General features: G+C 49.9%; 1 protein-coding gene across 1 annotated transcript in view; it reads right to left on the bottom strand.

Moving 5' to 3' along the window:
- Positions 1–21,813, bottom strand: part of LOC140723236 (uncharacterized) — a 701,392-nt gene that overhangs the window by 587,196 nt on the left and 92,383 nt on the right. The window contains 3 exon segments of the mRNA XM_073037835.1: positions 263–436; positions 7,604–7,672; positions 18,763–19,278. Coding sequence (XP_072893936.1) covers positions 263–436; positions 7,604–7,672; positions 18,763–19,278 — 759 coding nt within the window.

Raw genomic sequence — 21,813 nt, 5'->3', positions numbered from 1 at the left:
ACACCCTGACAATGTGGACCATAGATACCCCTTCCTCTAAAAGTCATCGAATCACTCAGACAGCTAATCGCTGACAGGAATTATATTTGTTGGTCATTACATTCCAGCTAGATGGAGTTGTTGGGGAGTTCAGCGTGTCCCAGTGAAAGAGCCGATTGGCCGAGCTCTCTGCGCTGTCCCTCCGGCTCCTGCCAGTGGTGGCGCTGTGGGGACCCCCGGCCAGTATCTACACCACAGCGAGATGCGCAGGCGCGCTGCCGACACTATGCGTCGCAGCACTGGGATAGTCCGAGCGGCGGTCCGCAGGGGCTGATGTCGGGTTTGTGTAAATCGGCGGCCGGTAGCAGTGAGAAAGGGCCTGGCCCGAGCTCTGCCGGGTGGCTGTGGGCTCCAGGCTCTCCTCAGCCCCGGTTTTAACTTTGCGACCGAGCCAGGGCTGTGGGATCAATTCCTTGTGGTTCTCCAAGGGGTTTGCGGAGAATGGGCTCTGTCTGTGTGTGTGGGTAGAGGTTATGAGTGGAGTGTGGGTGTGGGGTTGTAGGCGGGATGGGTTCTGTTGGGAGAAAGTGGGATGATTGGACATTCCGTGATACAGGGAGGATGGTTCCGAGACAAATTAAGTTCTAAACAAGGGACGATCTGGTGAACTGGATCAGACAGCTTAGCTCGCGTGTCCTTTCAGGAAACAATTCTCTCTTCATATTAATGACTGTCTAAGATTGCTGTTCACAAGATTATGAGTTATAAGATTGTGTGTTACAGAGTCCCAGAGTCAAGGACAGCTGTCACCGTCATGGGCTGCGAGTGCAAATTGGGAAGGGGGAGGGTGTGTCAGTGACCAGTGCATCAGAGTACACGGGTTTCCACATCCTCCTGTGAGGTATAAATGTCCTTACAGTGAATTCGGATATGCTGGCATATCGGGAGTCTGAAAGGGAAAGGGAATCGGGAAGGGGCTGAGGAAACAGTTTTAACAGGAGAACATGTTCAGGGGTAAAGGGGTACAGGAGCTGTCTAGTAGATCATTTAATTTTTTTTTTGTTTTGTTTTTGTAACCTCGCAGATGGAGACTGAGGAAGGAGCTTGTTGATGGAGGATACCCAGAGGCGAGCAGGTCAGGCATGGAATCAGGAATTGAATTGAATTGAATTTATTTCATACATTCATGAGGAGTAAAAATCTTTACGTCATGTCTCCAACTAAATGTGCAACGTGCAATCATAGTAATTTATAATAGTTTATAATAATTAAAACAGCCAATGTAATATAGAGTACATTCAAGTCAGCGTCAGTTCATCAGTCTGATGGCCTGGTGGAAGAAGCTGTCCCAGAAAATGTTGGTCCTGGCTTTTATACTGCGGTACCGTTTCCCAGATGGTAGCAGCTTTAATAGAGTGACAGAGATGTGGTTTCCTGTGTCACGGGTATAGACAGTCGTCTCAAGTGAGGAGTTAATGTGGAGATGCAGCTTCCCTGGAGGTGGAGGAAAGAAGACACACCAACAGGTGGAACCAGCTGTGGGAAGACATGGTTTGTCAGGTCTGAGGACGAGCTGAATGTACCATAACTTTAAGATTGTATCAAAAAACCATTCAGAGGGTATTTAAAATGTCAGAAGCAGGGGAGATGTGATCACATGTGCAGAGGGCAGGGGTTGTGTCTACAGACCCTCAGTGAGATGGTTCAAGTTACAATGTGCAGGGATGAAAGCAGTGTTTGGTGCGGGATTTAATCACTGATTCTGACACAGTGAGAGGGTTAGTTTTGCTGTAAGGCAGCAACATTAATGGAAGAAGACACAGGAACTTCATCAATTGTCAGTTGTTTAGCAGAAGTGATCAATCTCTATGCTACCTTGACAGAAACAGATATTCCCAGTGGTGACAAAGGGGTTCAGTCAGGTTTATTTCAGGTTGGAGAGGGATGTGGAGTTTTGAAATCAATGCCTTGCGGTGCCACCATCGTTAATTTAGCATGTCCGGAGTGGTGGATCACACAGCACGGAAACAGGCCTTTGGCCGGCCATACCTGTTCTGACCATCCACTCACTGTCTACACTGGTCCCATTTATCAGCACTTGGTTCATAGCCGACTGTATCTCGGCAGTTTCAATGCTCATCCTCTTCGTAAATGTTGTGAAGGGACCTGCCTCCACCACCAGCTCGGGCAGTGAGTTCCAGATTTCAGCTACCCTCTGAGTGAGAAATCTCTTCCTCAGTTCCCTCTAAACCTCTTCATCCTCTGCTTAATTCCATGCCCTCTGATCGGTGACACCTCTGTCCCAGGATCATGGCCGATATGGGCATCAGTGAGGCCTTTGATACGGTTCAGCATGGTAAGTTGCTGTGAAAAGTCAGATCACACGGGATCCAGGGAGAGCTGGCTCACTGGATGCACAGTTGTCTTGATGGTAGGAAGCAGAGAGTGATGGTGGGAAGCTGTTTATTGGACTCGAGGCCCGGGCCTAGTGAGGTTCCCCAGGGTTACACCCCATTGCTCTCATTATTCATTGATATTTAATTATATTTGCATTTGCACAGTTGAATTCTATGCTAGTAACATTGATCCTGTTACTATTCTATAGATTTGCTAAGTGTTCCTGTAGGAAAAGCAATCTCAGGGTTGCATGTGGTGACATATACGTACTCTGATAATAACATTTACTTTGAACATCAACCATTGCTACTTGTCATCTAGATCAGTAATTTGCTTAAGAATGTACAGGGTACGGATAGCAGGTTTGCAGCAAGTTCAAACAATTGGTTTTTCTTAAAGATATTAAGTATAAACTCTCCGCTCTGTTTCTCTCTCCGCACTCGACCACCCACTCCCGTCTTCCTTCTCTGCCCCGTCCTCCCTCTCACCCTAACATTGGACATACATTCAGTGTGAAAGTGAATTATTTTCGGGGAATCTGAAGGGGAATTCTTCACTCAGAGGTTGGTGGGAGTGAGGAATGAGCTGCCACTGGAAGTGGAGGATGTGGGTTTGATTTAGACACAAAAGAGGTATTTGGGTGAGGACGTGGATGGGAGGTGTAGGGAGGCTCTGGTGCAGGTCGTTGGAAATGGGCAGTAACAACAAAAACAGGTCAGCATTGACTGGAAGGGCTGGAAGTTTCAGTGCTGCTTGGCTCTGTGATTCTAATAATATTGTGATTTGTAATTTCCACAGTAAGTACATTGCTACTAATGTCTGAACCCAGAAATTTACTCAAACAAGAACTGAAAGACTCTTGACTGGCTACAGAAAGCGTTTACAAGCTGTGATACTTGCCAAAGGAGGTGTTACTAAGCACTGACCATGCAGGGTGCCCAAACTTCTGCTTCTGGCCCTTATCGTATTTTGCTATTTTGAAACTGTAAAAGATGGAAATAAAATGTAATCTTGCTTAAAATATTAAAGAAATGTGTCATCTTTAACTTTATGCCTTTTGTAATCAGGTCATCTTTTACTCGCTTAGCTATTCACAGTAACAGAAATTTTGAACAGGGGTGCCTAAACTTTTGCATGTCACTGTGTATACCCTGTGCCTTCCGAATTGCTTCCAAAAATTCCAGCCATTGCTGCACTGTTTTCGTCCCTGCCCGTGTTCTTTTTAAATCAATTTTGACAATTTTTTCTCTCATGCCTCTCTAATTCTTTTTATTCCACATTTGACTTTAACTTCTCCTTCTCTAATGTCGGGGTGAATGTGATCACATTAAGATCACTTGCCCCTAAGGGTTCTTTGAACTTCAGTTACCTACCGTAATTAATTCCGTTTCATTACAACTCCCAATCCTGAATAGCTGATCCCCAACTGGGCTCAACCACGAGCTGCTCTAAAAAGCAACTTGTAGGCATTCTAGGAATTCCTCCTCTTCAGACCAACACCATCCTGATTTTCCTAATCACCTGCATGACAATCCCCTATGACTATTGTAACATTGCCCTTTGACACGCATTTTCAATCTCCCATTGTAATTTCAGGACCTCATACTTATTACTGTTTGAAGGTCTCTGTACAATTCCCATTAGGGATTTTTTTTTACATTTGCTGTTCCTTAATTCTACAACTTCCAACCCTTTGCCACCTCTTTCTAATGATTTTATCTAATATTTTACCAACAGAGCCACACAACCCCACTACCAGCTTGTTTTTGTCTTATTCCTTCAATAAATATATAAGTATCTGAGAAACAAGAGGACCTGCAGATGCTAGAAATCTAGAGAACTACACACAAAGTGCTGGAGGAGCTCAGCATGTCATTATGTCATGGGAATTAACATTTCGGGCCAAGACCCTTCACCGGGACTCTTGATACCCACATATCTGGAATATCAGCAAGCAAAGAAATAGAAAGTGGTGCGAAATAGGGAAAACCTTTGAAAAAATTTAGTTCACGGCTTAAAAAATTCTGTCAAACAGAGCTCACTAGTTAACAAATACAACAAGGGCAATAAACACTTTCTTCAATACCGGCATTGACTTATTAATAAGAAAAATATATTGGTCCCATTTCAATCAGTAAAATTTACAATGGTAAATAAGAATTTTAGAAAGCTTTAGAAAAGAGTATTTACACTGAAACCCACTTAGATTAACACTACCTTGGGACAGAAGGAGGAAGAGAAATAACACATGAAAAAAGATAAAACTTCTATATTTTCAAGAAAAATGAACTGGATTCAGCACTCCATGTGTGTATATACAGTTGTGATATGGAATACAGATCAGATAAATTAAATGAGAGGCCAACTCAGAAAAATAAATCATCACTCTGGAAGAAAACATTGAGAAGTGGAATGAGTATGGCATCGCAACAATCTGAGCAGATGAGATGTTGACAAGGAAGCATCGAGCACCTGACTGAGAGTTGGACTCCTCTTCCCAGAAACAGAGGGATTCCTTGCAGGAATACAGGACAAGCTGGTTAACAAAAGGGGAAAAAAATCAAAAATACATACAATATTGTTTGTATTTAAGGCAGTAAGTGCAGAAAAGGCCAAGATAAACCAGACACAATCCAACACATTCCAGGATCCAGCAGGAATTTAGCTCAATCTGATTACTTATAAAGATACAATATCACTCACCAAATTCTTGCTTTAAATACTGACTCATGATTGCCCTCCATCACTTCATACAGGCACCGTAAGTTCAAGCCTGATCCAGGTTTAGAGTCAAAATCCTATAAATTATATGACAATCAATACATTGTTACAGATAGGACAATCCATAATAACTATCCAGATATAATATTACAGGATAAACAAGCGGGAATAACACCCTCAATAGATGAAACCATTCCCAACACACAGATGTCACACGGGTATAGTTTGTGTCATCAGTCAAACCACCAAAAGATTTTCTCTGTCAATCTGCTTCCAAATGTTGCTACTCTGTCATTTGTTGCCACGCCCCGCTGCTGATTCCCTTCTCCTCATCATACGTTCTTACATCAACCATCATCCAGAGCCCCAAACTCTGCCCTGTGCAGACCCCCCTCGGGTTTCTGACCCTGCTCCATTGAACATCCATCTAATGGTTTCCCATTCTGCTTTCAGTCTTTAGAGGACAGTGGTGTTTTCGACAACCCTTTAGAAGCAGAGAAAATGACCCACAATGTGGAAATGAGTAAGGAGGGTAACTCCAAAATTAATTCTTCCTCAGCCCAGAGATTTCAGGGGTAAAGAACATCTCTGACAGAACTGCAGTCAGCTTAACTTCTTCAGTCTGCAGAGAATTCAAGGGAAACCTCTTCACCCACAGAGTGGTGACTGTTTGGAACCCATCACTACAGAGAGAGGAAGAGGTGAAGAACAGGGGAAGATTTAAAAGGACTGTCCTGGAACAGAATCACTAGCAGGGTCCAGCCGGCCTGAGTTGACTCTCTACTGTACAATAGGTGTGATGTAAATTCACCAAGGACAGGGTTTAAAATGGAACTGATTTATTTGTATCAGATGCAGAATATTAAACTCCTGTCCCATTAAAGGTGAATATGCAGCAGAAGAAACTCCTCCCATACCCAGTGACCAGTGTGCAGAACTGGGTGTGGTGAGCAGCAGCAATAATTGCAGAGTTCAGCACCAACAGTCACTTTCGAAATTGCATTCAGCAACGGTGATGGACAAATATCTAGCATGAAGTTTATCGAAACTTTCTCCCCAGTGTGAACCCGGTAGTGTGTCACAAGTGTAACACGCTGTAAGGTTTCACTGCCAATGTAATGGTTTCTCTGTAGTAGCAATGTTTAGGTTACGACTAGAGATAACAGGGTTTTGGAATGAGAGGCTTTCCAATGGCAGAAATTGTTTTTTTCCTTGTGAGTCTGGAAGAGAGATTATTGTGTTTTTTTGCTGGGGAGAGATGAGAAGACGTGAATGGAGAGAGTGGGCCCTTTTTCTTTTATTTTGTTTTCTTTACTAACCCTATAGTCAAAGAATAAATTATAAAGAGCAATCATTAAATCACATATTGTGTTATTTCAGGGGACACACCACACAGCATCCACCCAAATGAGATTTCTTATGTTTGGCCGGGCTGGGTGGCTATCACCCCCTTATATTAAGCTGCTAGCCGAAGCGAGGGTTACATCAGGTTAGATGACTGAGTGAGTCCCTTTCCACGTTCACAGCAGCTGATTCACCTCTCCCCATTGTGAACCAGGTAGTGTGTCATAAGGATAGATAAGTGAATGAATCCCTTCCCACATTCACAGCAGGTGAACGTCCTCTTCCCAGTGTGAACTCAATAATGCACAATTTGGTTGATTTGGCTGAGAGATACTTTTCCCAAAGTCTGACCAGTTGATCGGCCTCTACTCAGTGTGAATTCGCTGGTGTCTCTGCAGTTGAAATGACTGAGTGATTGCCTTCCCACAGTCTGAGCAGGTAAACGGCTTCTCCCCAGTGTGAATTCGCTGATGTACCTTCAGTTGGGATGAACAAGTGAATCCCTTCCCACAGTCTGAGCAGGTAAACGGCTTCTCCCCAGTGTGAATTCGCTGATGTAACTTCAGTTGGGATGAACAAATGAATCCCTTCCCACACTCTGAGCAGGTATACGGCTTCTGCCCAGTGTGAATTCGCTGATGTACCTTCAGTTGGGATGCACAAGTGAATCCCTTCCCACAGACTAAGCAGGTGAACGGCCTCTCTCCAGTGTGAATTCGCTGATGTACCTTCATTAGGGATGAGCAAGTGAATCCTTTCCCACAGTCTGAGCAGGTGAATGGCCACTCCCCAGTGTGAACTGACTTGTGTACCAGTAATTCGTGTGACTGAATGAATCCCTTCCACAGTCTGAGCAGGTGAACGGCCTCTCCCGAGTGTGAATTCGCTGATGTTCCTTCAGATGGGATGACCGAGTGAATCCCTTCCCACAGTCTGAACAGGTGAATGGCCTCTCTCCAGTGTGAACTCGCTGATGTACCTTCATTTGGGATAAGCAAGTGAATCCCTTCCCACAGTCTGAGCAGGTGAACGGATTCTCTCCAGTGTGAACTCGCTGATGTCCCTTCAGTTGGGATGAGCAATTGAAACCCTTCCCACAGTCTGAGCAGGTGAATGGCCTCTCCCCAGTGTGAACTCGCTGGTGTCTCAGTAGGTGAGATGCCTGACTGAATCCCTTTGCACATTCCGAGCAGATGAACGGCCTCTCGCCAGTGTGAACTCGCCGGTGTGTCTGTAGTTGACATGATCGACTGAATCCCTTCCCACATTCTGTGCAGGTGAACGGCCTCTCCCTGGTGTGAACTCGCTGGTGTCTCTGTAGTTGAGATGACGCAGTGAATCCCTTCCCACAGTCTGTGCAGATGAACGGCCTCTCCTGAGTGTGAACCAACTTGTGTCCCAGGAGATCGATTGACCGAGTGAATCTCTTCCCACAGTCTGAGCAGGTGAATGGCCTCTCTCCGGTGTGAATTCTCTGATGTAGCTTCAGCTGATATGACCGAGTGAATCTCTTCCCACAGTCGGAGCAGCTGAACGGCCGCTCCCCAGTGTGAACGCGCTGATGTACCTTCAGTTCCGATGAGCAAGTGAATCTCTTAGCACAGTCTAAGCAGGTGTATGGCTTCTCACCAGTGTGAACTCGCTGATGTACCTTCAGGTTAGATGATGAAATGAATCCTTTCCCACAGAATGAGCAGAGGAACGGCCTCTCCCCAGTGTGAACTAACTTATGTCCCAGTAGGTCAGATGACCGAGTGAATCCTTCCCCACAAATTCAGCAGATGACCAGCCTCTGCCCAGTGTGAACTGACTGGTATGTCCACAGGTGAGAAGACCGACTGAATCCCTTCTCACTCACAAGTGAATGGCCTTGTCCCAGTGTCAACTTGGTGATGTCTCTTCAGTTGAAATGACTGACAGAATGCATTCCCACTGTCTAAGCAGATGAATGGGTTTTCCCCCTTGTTTAAAATGACAGGCGTGCCAGTCGGTCAGATGATAGAGTGAAACCCTCCCCACAGTCTGAGCAGGAAGGATGATCAAGGAAATCCTTTGTTCCACTTCTTAAATATCTGGATAGAGACAGCAAAACTGGTGTGTGGTGTTCGAGATTCCCATAGATTAATTCTTTGTCATTTTTAACCTGTAAAAAGATTTACAAAATCCATCAAAGGGTGTAGGACAACATTTCAGATGAGATTACTTGAGTTGTCAAGGTATGATCTGGCAACACACTCTTACAGTGAAGTTCAATCAAAGTTGGAGAGAGAAATCATCTTCTAACTGGGCACAGTGCTGGTATCTGGAATGACCGCTTTACAATTCAACCGCCAGGAGTAAGATAGGTTAAAGTGCCGGGGTTAGGATTCAATGTATTTAAGTAAACTACTTAAGAACATTTTTAAAGCTATTATTAATGCTTTTTGAGAGGGTGATTTTAGATGCATATCATATTTTTACTGAGTTAAGTATTGTATGTAATTAGTTTTGCTACAATAAGTGTATGGGACATTGGAAAAAATGTTGAATTTCCCCATGGGGATGAATAAAGTATCTATCTATCTATCTATCTATCTATCTATCTATCTATCTATCTATCTATCTATCTATCTATCTATCTATCTATCTATCTATCTAACTAAACTCTCGGATGTCCTTCCTGTGTCTATAAGAATGGGGCATTTCTGCCATCTCCAATCTGTGACCTGGCTCAGTTTGACTCTCTCCATTGATATTATTCCCTGTTCCCACTGAGATGCATGTGTGCCTGGCCCCACAGCAACTGAAATATTCTCACACAAAAAGCCAGCAGTGCATTCCATGCACCCACCACTCTCTGTGTAAAAAAAAACTTACCCTGACATCCCCTCAGCATCTATTTCCAAGCATCTTAAAACTCTGCTCCCTCGTGTTAGCCATTTCAGCTCTGGGAAAATACCCTCTGGCTATGCACACGATCAATGCCCCTCATCATCTTATACACCTAAAAAAGGGTCTTAACATAAACAAGGACATCACACATTATACGTGATTGAGTTCATCTGCACGCTCACACTACCTATGTAGCAGGCCTGGAACGGGTAATGAAGGATTTTCTCACCAAAGCTTTTGTACATTGTCCATATGTGGTTTGCTTGCTAAACTATGCTTTAAAAAGACAGATTTGCAAATATCACTCCACTTCTTCCCACTTGCAAATTCTCCAGCAACCTTTGCATCGCCACAATACACACAGGTAACAGCAGTTTCTATATTGGACATAAATATTTCCCCTGAACCCACCTGAGGAATTGAGAGACATATAAAAAAATCATTTTGAACCTATGTAACCTCTGGCTAAAAGAATAATTGGGCCTGAATAGGAATTTTGAACTGAAGTGAACTTCGTTATCAGCATTTAGCTAAGACAGGCTCATAACCAGTTCTCTGTGGCTTGCAGAGAGACACACTGAGAGCTGATAACATTATACATTGTACTGTCGCGGTGTGCTACACGCAGCGCTAAAATAACGACACGGAGTCGGTAAACTGCAGCCAAATAATAAGTTTATTTCAACTTCACAGTATTGCTTTAAAGCCTGTCTCCCCCACCGGATACCTCGAGAGGCACGTACTGAAACCTCCTCAGGCTTTCTTCCTTTGTGCCTGCACTCTGGCTAATTGTCAGCCGGTTCGAGTGTGCTAGTAATTGGGTCGCCACATAAACCCCCCCCCCCCAGAACCGGCGATACACCCCCCAATGTCCACAGTCTGGGCCGGACCCTGTTTGGGAGGCCGGCCTCTGCGCCGCGGTGCCGGAAACTCGACCGGTTGCGCCAAGTCCACATGGGCCGGTTTGAGTCGGTCCACCGTGAAAACCTCCACTCTCCCCCCAACGTCCAGCACGAAGGTGGACCTGTCGTTTCTGATCACCGTAAACGGCCCCTCGTAGGGCCGTTGCAGCAGTGGCCGATGCCCGCCCCGTCGTACAAACACAAGCTTACAGTTCTGCAGGTCTTTGGGTACGCAAGTCGGGTGTTGCCCATGCTGCGAAGTGGGTATGGGGGCCAGGGACCCGAGCCTCTTGCGTAGTCTGCCCAGGACTGCTACGGGTTCTTCCTCTCGCCCCCTTGGGGCTGGTATGAACTCCCAGGGAACGACCAGGGGTGCGCCGTACACCACCTCGGCCGACGAAGCGTGCAGATCGTCTTTGGGCGCCGTGCGGATGCTGAGTAGGACCCAGGGAAGCTCGTCCGCCCAGTTAGCTCCTGGCAGGCGGGCCATGAGAGCCGACTTCAGGTGACGGTGGAAACGCTCCACCAGTCCGTTCGACTGTGGGTGGTAGGCAGTGGTGTGGTGCAGCTGAGTCCCCAACAGGCTGGCCATCGCTGACCACAGGCTGGAGGTGAACTGGGCGCCTCTGTCGGAGGTAATGTGGGCCGGGACACCAAAGCGGGACACCCAGGTGGCGATCAGTGCCCGGGCGCAAGATTCAGAGGTGGTGTCGGGGAGTGGGACCGCCTCTGGCCATCTTGTGAACCGGTCCACGATAGTCAGGAGGTGCCGCGCTCCGCGCGACACTGGCAGGGGGCCCACGATATCCACATGAATGTGGTCGAAACGCCGGTGGGTGGGGTGGAACTGCTGCGGCAAGGCCTTGGTGTGTCGCTGCACCTTGGCCGTCTGGCAGTGCATGCACTTTCTGGCCCTTTCACGGACCTGCTTGCGGAGTCCGTGCCAAACAAACCTGCCGGAGACCATCCGAACCGTAGTGCGGATGGAGGGGTGCGCCAAGTTATGAACAGAGTCGAAAACACGTCGTCGCCAAGGTGGCGGGACGACGGGACGGGGCTGGCCGGTGGCGACGTCACAGAGTAGGGTCCTCTCACCTGGGCCTACGGGGAGGTCCTGGAGCTGCAAACCGGAGACTGCGGTCCTGTAACTCGGGATCTGCTCGTCTGCCTGCTGTGCCTCTGCCAGCGCCTCAAAGTCTACCCCTTGGGAAAGGGCGTGAATGTTAGGGCGAGAGAGCGCATCCGCCACGACATTGTCCTTACCCGAGACGTGCCGGACGTCCGTCGTGTATTCAGAGATGTAGGACAGTGGGCGCTACTGGCGGGACGATCTGGGATCGGACACCTTTGTGAATGTAAAGGTAAGCGGTTTGTGGTCCGTGAACGCGGTGAAGGGCCTACCTTCTAAGAAGTACCTGAAATGCCGGATTGCCAGGTATAGCGCCAACAGCTCCCGGTCGAAAGCACTATATTTGAGCTCGGGTGGCCGCAGGTGTTTGCTGAAAAACGCCAGGGGTTGCCAGCGGCCCGCGATGAGCTGCTCCAGTACCCCACCGACTGCCGTATTAGATGCGTCCACTCTGAGGGCGGTAGGGACGTCCATTCTGGGGTGCACTAGCATCGCGGCGTTCGCCAAGGCATCCTTCGTTTGAATGAAAGCGGCGGCGGACTCCTCGTCCCAGGTAATGTCCTTGCCCGGACCGGAGAGCAAGGCGAACAGGGGGCGCATGATCCGGGCAGCTGAAGGGAGGAAGCGGTGGTAGAAATCGACCATACCTACGAACTCCTGAAGGCCTTTGACCGTGGTGGGTCGGGGGAAATGGCGGACCGCATCTACCTTAGCGGGCAGAGGGGTTGCCCCGTCTGTGGTAATCCTGTGGCCCAGGAAGTCAATGGTGTCGAACCCGAACTGGCATTTGGCCAGATTGATCGTTAGACCGTAGTCACTCAGCCGGGCATAGAGTTGTCGGAGGCGGGACAGATGCTCCTGACGACTGCTGCTGGCTTTGAGGATGTCGTCCAAATAGATGAATGCGAAGTCCAGGTCGCGTCCCACCGCGTCCATCAACCGCTGGAATGTCTGTGCGGCATTCTTCAGGCCGAATGGCATGCGGAGGAACTCGAAAAGGCCGAACGGGGTGATGAGAGCCGTTTTGGGGACGTCGTCCGGATGCATCGGGATTTGATGGTATCCGCGGATGAGGTCTACCTTGGAGAAGATCCGTGCGCCATGCAGGTTTGCTGCAAAGTCCTGAATGTGCGGCACAGGGTAGCGGTCCGGTCTTGTAGCCTCGTTCAGCCTGCGGTAGTCGCCGCACGGTCTCCAGCCCCCTGTCGCTTTGGGCACCATGTGCAGGGGGGAGGCCCATGGGCTGTCGGACCGCCGGATGATCCCCAATTCCTCCATCCTCTTGAACTCCTCCTTCGCCAGTCGGAGCTTGTCCGGGGGAAGCCACCGAGCACGGGCATGGAGGGGTGGTCCCTGGGTCGGGTTGTGGTGCTGTACGCCGTGTCGGGGCATGGCTGCCGCGAACTGCGGTGCCAGAACAGATGGGAAATCCGCCAGGACCCTGGTGAAGTGTGATGGAGCCGAGGTGACGGGCTGTCAGCTGGGCTGCACCCAGGGAGAACGTCTGAAAGGTCTCGGCGTGAACCAGTCTCTTCCGTGGCAGGTCGACCAGTAGGCTGTGAGCCGGCAAGAAATCCACACCCAGAAGCGGTTGGGCTACGGCGGCCAGTGTGAAGTCCCACGTGAACTGGCTGGAGCCGAACTGTAGCTGCACCTGACGGGTGCCATAGGTCCTTATTGTGCTGTCGTTCGCGGTCCTCGGGGGTGGGGGGGCGAGGACCCGGCTCCCTATTGTGGGTGTCGTAACTCGTCGGAGGTAAGACGCTGATCTCGGCACCGGTGTCGACCAAAAACCGGCGTAACGACCTGCTGTCCCACACATACAGGAGGCTATCCCGATGGCCAGCCGCCGTAGCCTTCAGCGACGGCTGGCCCTGGCGTTTCCCGGGAACTGACAGGGCGGGCGACAACAGCGGGCTTCTGCGCCCCACCGCTGGTGGTAGGAACACCATTGCTCGTTGGGCTCCACACCCTGCCCTCTGGGTTTAGCGGGCTCTGCGGCCGGGCCTGGACTGGTTTGCTGCTGGGAGCGTGGCCGGGTGATCTGTGTGACGGACGCCCCACTCACCTTCTTGGCGTTCCACAGCAAGTCCGCCCGGGCTGCCACCTTCCGGGGGTCGCTGAAATCCGCGTCGGACAGCAGCAGGCGTATGTCCTCGGGCGGCTGCTCCAGGAAAGCCTGCTCAAACATGAGGCAGGGTATGTGTCCGCCGGCCAGAGACAACATCTCATTCATTAAAGCTGATGGAGGCCTGTCTCCCAAGCCATCCAGGTGCAGTAAACGGGCAGCTCGCACGCGGCGGGAGAGCCCGATAGTCCTTATGAGCAGGGCTTTGAATGCCGTGTACTTGCCGTCCGCCGGGGGAGACTGTACGAACTCCGCGACCTGGGCCGCTGTGTCCTGGTCGAGGGAGCTCACCACGTAGTAGTAACGGGTGTCCTCTGAGGTTATCTGCCGAACGTGGAATTGGGCTTCTGCTTGCTGGAACCATAGGTGAGGTTGTAGCGTCCAGAAGCTTGGCAGTTTCAAGGAAACCGCATGAACAGATGCTGCGTCGTTCATCTCCGGTCCAAAAACGTTTGGACCGTCGGGCTCACCAATTGTAGCGGTGTGCTACACGCAGCGCTAAAATAACGACACGGAGTCGGTAAACTGCAGTCAAAGTTAAAGTTTATTCGAACTTCACAGCCTTGCTTTAAAGCCTCCCTCCATCCGCCCTCCCCCGCGCGGATGCCTCGAGAGGCACGTACTGACACCCCCTCAGGCTTTCTCCCTTTGTTGCGGATCTAGCCTTTGTGCCTGCACGCTGGCTGATTGTGAGCCGGTTCGAGTGTGCTAGTAATTGGGTCGCCACAATATAATCATATATATCGCAAATCTCCACAAAGTATTTATCTGAGGTGCACACTTATAGAAAAGAGTGGAGAGGAAAAACAACAAAAAGGGAAGAACTATGTACAAGTAGTGTGGTGAACTAGATATACCTGTCTGACTGCTCCTGTGGCTCCTCCCAAGACCCTGCTGACTACCCCTGTGGCTCCTCCCACAGACCCCTGTATAAAGGCGACTGTGGCCTGCTGCTCTCCCTCATTTTCCCCAGGATGTAGTGTTGTCCTTCAGTCAATAAAAGCCGATATCTCACTTCCTAAGTCTCGGCGTGAGTTATTGATGGTGCATCAATTTTATTGACTGAAAGTTACAACATGGAAACCGCTTTACGCCCAGAACGCCTAGACTTGGACCCCCGAGACCCGGGAGCAGCTCTTGCCTTTGAACACTGGCTGGTGTGCTTCCAATCGTACTTAGAGGAGGTTCGTGCCACCGATTCGGCTGTTCGGCACAAACTTCTCTTCTCGAGGGTCGCCCCAAAAGTTTATTCGTTCATCAGGGACATATCCACCTACGAGGAGGCGCTTGCCGCCCTCCGAAGACAGTACCTGCGGCCAGTAAATCCAGTTTATGCACGGCACCGCTTGGCCACGCGAAAACAGCGGCCTACGGAGTCGACTGCTGAATTTCTTCGCGAGTTACTGGTACTCGCGCGGGACTGTGACTGCAAAGCGCTCTCAGCGGAACAGCATAAGGAACTCTTGGTCCGAGACGCTTTTGTGACTGGGGTTCGGTCAGTGTGTATCCGCCAGCGGCTGCTGGAAAAAGCTGATCTTACCTTACGCTCTGCGATAGAGACGGCCAGTTCGATAGAGGCTGCGCAACTGTACGCCGAAGAAGTCCAACCGAGCCATTCCCCGGTTCCGAGCGAATTCGCCAACGCCGCAGCCAGTCGCGGTATCTCAAACCCCACGAATTCGCCAGGTATGAGACTCTGTTACTTTTGTGGGCTTCGGAAACATGCACGAGAACTCTGTCCGGCACGCGAAGCGACTTGTTCCCGCTGTGGGAAGAAGGGCCATTTCGCCAAGGTCTGTAAATCTAAACCGCGCCCGGGGTCGAGCAGCGCCGCGTCTGAGACCTGGGGGCCGCCATTTTGCATGACCGGATGTGGACAACCATCTTTGCCGGCGTCACCTGGCCCCGCCCCTACCTACCCGTGTGCGACCTGGGAGCCGCCCTCTTGCATGCCCGGATGTGAGCGGCCATCTTTGCCGGCGTCACCAGGCCCCGCCCCCGCCTCGCCATCTTGCATGCCCGGATGTGAGCGGCCATCTTTGCCGGCGTCACCAGGCCCCGCCCTCGACACGCCCAGTTCAACGCTGGCTTCCGTGACCCTCGATCAAAGCGCTCCGCACCAGCTCGCAAGGTCGATGATGGACATCCTGGTGGAGGGGCACAGGACTCGCTGCCTGTTTGACACAGGCAGCACTGAGAGTTTTATTGACCCGGCCACAGTGAAACGCTGCGGACTCGTGACACGGCCGGTCCGTCAGAAGATCACCTTGGCTTCAGGGTCGCATTCCACAGACATCCGGGTGGGTTGTGTAGCGACATTGGTGGTGCAGGGCACAGAATATCGGAACTTTGCGTTCCTGGTCATGCCTCGACTGTGCGCACCTGTGCTATTGGGGCTGGACTTCCAGAGCCACCTCGAAAGTGTGACTATGGCATATGACGGGCCCCACCCACCACTCACTGTCAGGAATCCTCAGTTTGGTGGGACTTCGCCATATACTCCGTTACCACACGCACATACACCCCGAACCCCACATCCCGCCCAGCACCATGCCGATAGCTGTGCTGCTGACACTATTTGCAACCTCTCCACCCTCAAGATCCCTCCCCCATCGCTGTTCACCAACCTGACCCCCGACTGTAAACCTGTGGCAACTAAAAGTAGGAGGTACAGTGCGGGGGACAGGGCCTTTATTCATTCAGAGGTGCAGCGGCTGCTCAGGGAGGGGATCATTGAGCCGAGCACAAGCCCATGGCGGTCCCAGGTGGTCGTTGTTCGGACTGGGCAGAAAAATAGGATGGTTGTGGACTACAGCCAGACCATCAATAGATTCACGCAGCTTGACGCGTACCCCCTACCCCGCATCGCGGATATGGTCAACCAGATAGCTCAGTACAAGGTGTACTGGACAATTGATCTGAAATCCGCTTATCACCAGCTCCCCATCCGCCCAGAGGACCGCCCCTACACCGCCTTCGAGGCGGGTGGCAGGTTCTATCACTTTCTGCGCGTCCCATTTGGTGTCACAAATGGGGTCTCAGTCTTCCAGAGGGAGATGGACCGGATGGTGGACCAGTACAAACTGACGGCCACATTTCCCTATCTAGATAACATCACCATCTGTGGTCGGACCATGACGCCAACCTCCAACGTTTTTTCCAGGTGGCCGATGCTTTGAACCTCACTTATAACAAGGACAAGTGTGTGTTCAGAACCACACGACTCGCTATCCTTGGGTATGTCGTGGAGAACGGGGTCATTGGCCTTGACCCCGACCGTATGCGCCCCCTGTTAGAACTCCCTCTTCCCACTACTCTCAATGCCCTCCGGCGGTGCCTGGGTTTTTTTTCCTATTACGCCCAATGGGTCCCCCATTACGCAGACAAGGCCCGCCCCCTGGTCAAGTCTACCACCTTTCCCCTCTCTGCCGAGGCCCGCGCGGCCTTCAGCTGCATTAAAGGGGACATTGCCAAAGCAACGATGCATGCGGTAGACGAGACCATTCCCTTCCAAGTAGAGAGTGACGCCTCTGACGTCGCGCTGGCTGCTACCCTCAATCAGGAAGGCAGGCCAGTGGCGTTTTTTTCTCGTACCCTTCAAGGCTCTGAACTTCGGCACTCCACGGTGGAGAAAGAAGCCCAAGCCATAGTGGAAGCTATTCGGCACTGGAGGCACTATCTCGCCGGCAGAAGGTTCACCTTGCTGACCGACCAGCGCTCGGTTGCGTTCATGTTCAGCAGCCAAAAGCGGGGCAAAATCAAAAATGATAAAATTTTGCGATGGAGAATAGAACTCTCCACCTATACTTACGATATCCTGTACCGGCCTGGCAGGCTCAATGAACCGTCTGATGCCCTATCCCGGGGACCGTGTGCTAGTGCCCAGCTCGACCAGCTGTATGCCCTTCATGCCCAACTTTGCCACCCGGGGGTCACCCGGTTTTATCACTTCATTAAAGCCCGGAACCTGCCGTACTCCCTGGAGGACATCAGGACGATGACCAGGGACTGCCAGATCTGCGCTGAGTGCAAACCGCACTTCTACCGTCCTGACACTGCGCAGCTTGTCAAGGCCACCCGCCCTTTTGAGCGACTGAGTATTGACTTTAAGGGCCCCCTTCCCTCCACCGACCGCAATGTCTACTTTCTCAGTATTATTGACGAGTACTCGCGATTCCCCTTTGCCGTTCCCTGCCCCGACACTACTACCACGTCGGTCATAAAAGTCCTGCGCCAGCTCTTCACACTGTTCGGATATCCCTGCTATGTCCACAGTGATAGAGGGTCCTCCTTTATGAGTGACGAGTTGCGCCGGTTCCTGCTTGCTAGGGGCATAGCTACTAGTCGCACCACGAGTTATAATCCCCGGGGGAATGGCCAGGTGGAGAGGGAGAATGCCACAGTGTGGAAGGCCATACTTTTAGCCCTTAAGTCACAAGGGTTGCCGGTCTCCCGATGGCAGGACGTCCTCCCTGAGGCACTCCACTCTATCCGCTCCCTGTTGTGTACGTCCACTAATGCCACCCCTCACGAACGCTTATTCTCTTTTCCCAGGAAGTCTGTCACTGGGACCACCCTGCCAGTTTGGCTGACGTCCCCGGGGCCAGTGCTGCTGCGTAAACATGCGAGGAGTAATAAGTACTCACCACTGGTCGAGAAGGTTCACCTCCTGCATGCTAATCCCCAGTATGCCTACGTGGTCTTGCCTGATGGGCGGGAGGACACGGTCTCTGTCCGCGACCTGGCGCCCGCCGGAGCAGCAGACCACTACCCCGAGCACTCCACGGTAACTTTGCACCCTGTACCCGAAGTGACTCCGCGCGCACCGTGCCCCACACAGACTCCGTATGCGTCTGTTCCAGGGCCCTCGCTCACACGCGAGGGATCCCTGACACCTCCTGTTGGGACAGAATTGACCCACTCTCCGCCTTCGGAGCACACACCACCTCCGGCACCTGTGCCGTCATCACCTCCGGCTCCTGTGCAATTGCAGCCGGAGCTACGTAGATCGCAGCGAACGATTCGACCACCTGATCGACTTAACCTGTAAATATGCTTGGGAATTTTTTTAAACAAAGGGGGGGTGAATGTGGTGAACTAGATATACCTGTCTGACTGCTCCTGTGGCTCCTCCCAAGACCCTGCTGACTACCCCTGTGGCTCCTCCCACAGACCCCTGTATAAAGGCGACTGTGGCCTGCTGCTCTCCCTCATTTTCCCCAGGATGTAGTGTTGTTCTTCAGTCAATAAAAGCCGATATCTCACTTCCTAAGTCTCGGCGTGAGTTATTGATTCCCACAGTCTGAGCAGGTGAACGGCTTCTCCCCAGTGTGAACTCGCTGATGATTCTGTAGGTTGGATAAGTGAGTGAATCCCTTCCCACAGACTGAGCAGGTGAATGGCTTCTCCCCAGTGTGAACTCGCTGATGATTCTGTAGGTTGGATAACTCAGTGAATCTCTTCCCACATTCTGAGCAGGTGAAAGGCCTCTCCCCAGTGTGAACTCGCTGATGTCTCTGCAGGTGGGATGACTGAGTGAATCCTTTCCCACATTCTGAGCAGGTGAACGGCTTCTCCCCAGTGTGAACTCGCTGATGTACCAGTAGGCAGGATGAATCTGTGAATCCCTTCCCACATTCTGAGCAGGTGAACGGCTTCTCCCCAGTGTGAACTCGCTGATGTCTATGCAGGTAAGATGACTGACTGAATCCCTTCCCACAGTCTGAGCAGGTGTACGGCCGCTCCCTGCTGTGAACTCGCTGGTGAGCCATTACGTCAGATGACTGAGTGAATCTTTTCCCAGAAATTCAGCAGATGACCAGCCTCTGCCTGGTGTGTCCACAGGTGGGAAAACTGACTGAATCCTTTCTCACACACAGAACAGGTGAATGGCCTTGCCCAGTGTGAACTTGCTAATGTACCTTCAGTTGAGATGACCGAGTGAATCCATTCCCACTGTCTGAGGAGGTGAACGGCCTTTCTCTTGTGTAAAATGATGGGTGTGCCAGTTGGTCAGTTGACCGAGTGAATCCATTCCACGGTCTGAGCAGGAAGGATGATCGAGTGAATCCCTTGCTCCACTTCTTAAACATCCAGACAGAGACAGCAAAACTGGCGTGTCATGTTTGAGATTCACAGCGACAAATTCCTTCTCGTTTTTAACCTGTAAAAAGATTTGCAAAATCCATCAATGGGTTTAGGACAATATTTCAGTTGAAATTACTTGAGTTGCCAAGGTTTGATCTGTATCACACTGTTACAGTGAGGTTCAACCCAAGCTGAACAGAGAAATCATCTCCTGACTGGGCAGAGTGCTGGTATCTGGAATGACCATCAATTCCCTGATGCTCTTCCTGTCTCTATAAGAATGGGGCATTTCTGCCATCACCAATTTGTACCCTCGCTCAGTTTGACTCTCTCCATTGGTATTATTCCCTCGTGCAACTGGGATTTTCTTTTATGTATTATCAACTTAAAGTGCCACAGTTTTAACACCATATGAAAAATTCCTGCTGAGATGTCCGCACGTCTGATAAAAGGATTTAGAGTGAATTTTTGTATTATTTCAGGTTCTTGTCACAGTCATAAAAAATTACAACACAGAAACAGGCCCTTTGGGCCATCTAGTTTATGTCGAACTATTTAAATTGCCCAATCCCATACCCTTACCATCCAGGTATCTACACAAACCTCTTAAATGTTGAGATCGAGCTCGCATGTACCACTTATGCTGGCTGCTCATTCCACACCCGGATGACTGACTGTGTGAAGAAGTTTCCCCTCATGTTCCACTTAACATTTCACCTTTCACCCTTAACCCATGGCCTCTGGTTGTAGTCCCAGCCAATCTCAGTGGAGAAAGCCAGCTTGCATTTACACTATCTATGCCCCTCTATCACAATCAAATCTCCCCTCAATCTTCTACATTCCAATGAATAAAGCCCTGACCTGTTCAATCTTTCCTTATAACCCAAGTCCTCCGGATCTGGCAACTTTATTGAGAATTTTCTCTGAACTCTCTGAACCTTTTACATCTTTCCTGTAGGCAGGTGACCAAAACTGCACACAATACTCTAAATTAGGCCTCACCAATGTCTTCTACAAGTGAACATAAAATCCATCTATATTTGTCAGTACTTTGGTTCATGAAGGCCATTGGGCTGAAATCTTTTTTTCCGTCTCTATCTAACTGTGATACCAATTTCAGTGAATTAAGGACCTGTACTCCCAGGACCCTTTCTTCTACAACACTCCTCCGTGCCCGACCACTCACTGTGAAAGACCTCCCTTGGTAGGTCAGACCAAAGTGCAACACCTCACACGTGTCTCCATTAAATTCCATCTTCCATTTCTCAAACCATTTTCCCAGCTGGTGCAGATCGCACTGCAAGCCATGATAATCTTCCTCACTGTCCACTACACCACCAATCTTGGTGTCATCCACAAATCTGATGATCCAGTTAACCACATTATTATCCAGATTACTGATATAGATGACAAACAACAACAGATCCAGCACTGATCCCTGCGGCAACCACTAGTCACAGGCCTCTAGTCAGAGAGGCAACCATCTGCTACCACACTCTGGCTTCTCCCAAAGACAGTGTCTCATCCAATTTACTATCTCATCTTGAATGCTGAGTGACTGAAACTTCTTGACCAAACTCCCATATGAGACTTTGTCAAGTGCCTTGCTAAAGTCCATGTAGACATCTGCTGCTTGGCCTTCATACACTTCCCTGATAACTTCCTCAAGAGACTCTATAAGATTGGTTAGACATGACCTACCATGCACAAAGCCATGGTGTCTCTCCTTAATCAGTCCACATCGATCCAAATACTTATATATTGGGTTCCTGCACATAACATTCCAAGAACTTTCCCACTACTGATGTCAAGCTCACCAATGTACAATTTCTCAGTTTAGTTTCAGAGCCTTTCTTGAACAGCAGAAAAACATCGGCTGTCCTCCAATCCTCCAGTACCTCACCTGTCACTTACGATTATTTAAATATCTGTGCTTGTGCCCTGACAATTTCTGCACTTGTCCTCCGCAGGATCCTGGGGAACAACTTGTCAGGCCCTGGGGATTTATCCACACTAATCTGCCTTAAGACAGCAAACACCTCCACCTCTGTAATCTGTACAGGGTCCATGAAGTTGATGCGGCTCTGCCTCACTTCTGTAGACTCTGTGTTCAGCTCTTGAGTAAATACAGATGCAAAAAAAATCTCCCCAAGTCTATGTTATCCCTTCTTATGGATTACCATTCTGATCTTCCAGAGAATTAATTTTTTCCCTTACAATCGTTTTGCTCTTAACATATCTGCAGAATCCCTGAG

The sequence above is a fragment of the Hemitrygon akajei genome, unplaced genomic scaffold (assembly GCF_048418815.1).
Source record: "Hemitrygon akajei unplaced genomic scaffold, sHemAka1.3 Scf000105, whole genome shotgun sequence".
NCBI lineage: Eukaryota > Metazoa > Chordata > Chondrichthyes > Myliobatiformes > Dasyatidae > Hemitrygon > Hemitrygon akajei.
Note: the sequence above shows the minus strand (reverse complement) of the source record. Positions and strands in the feature narration are given on the sequence as shown.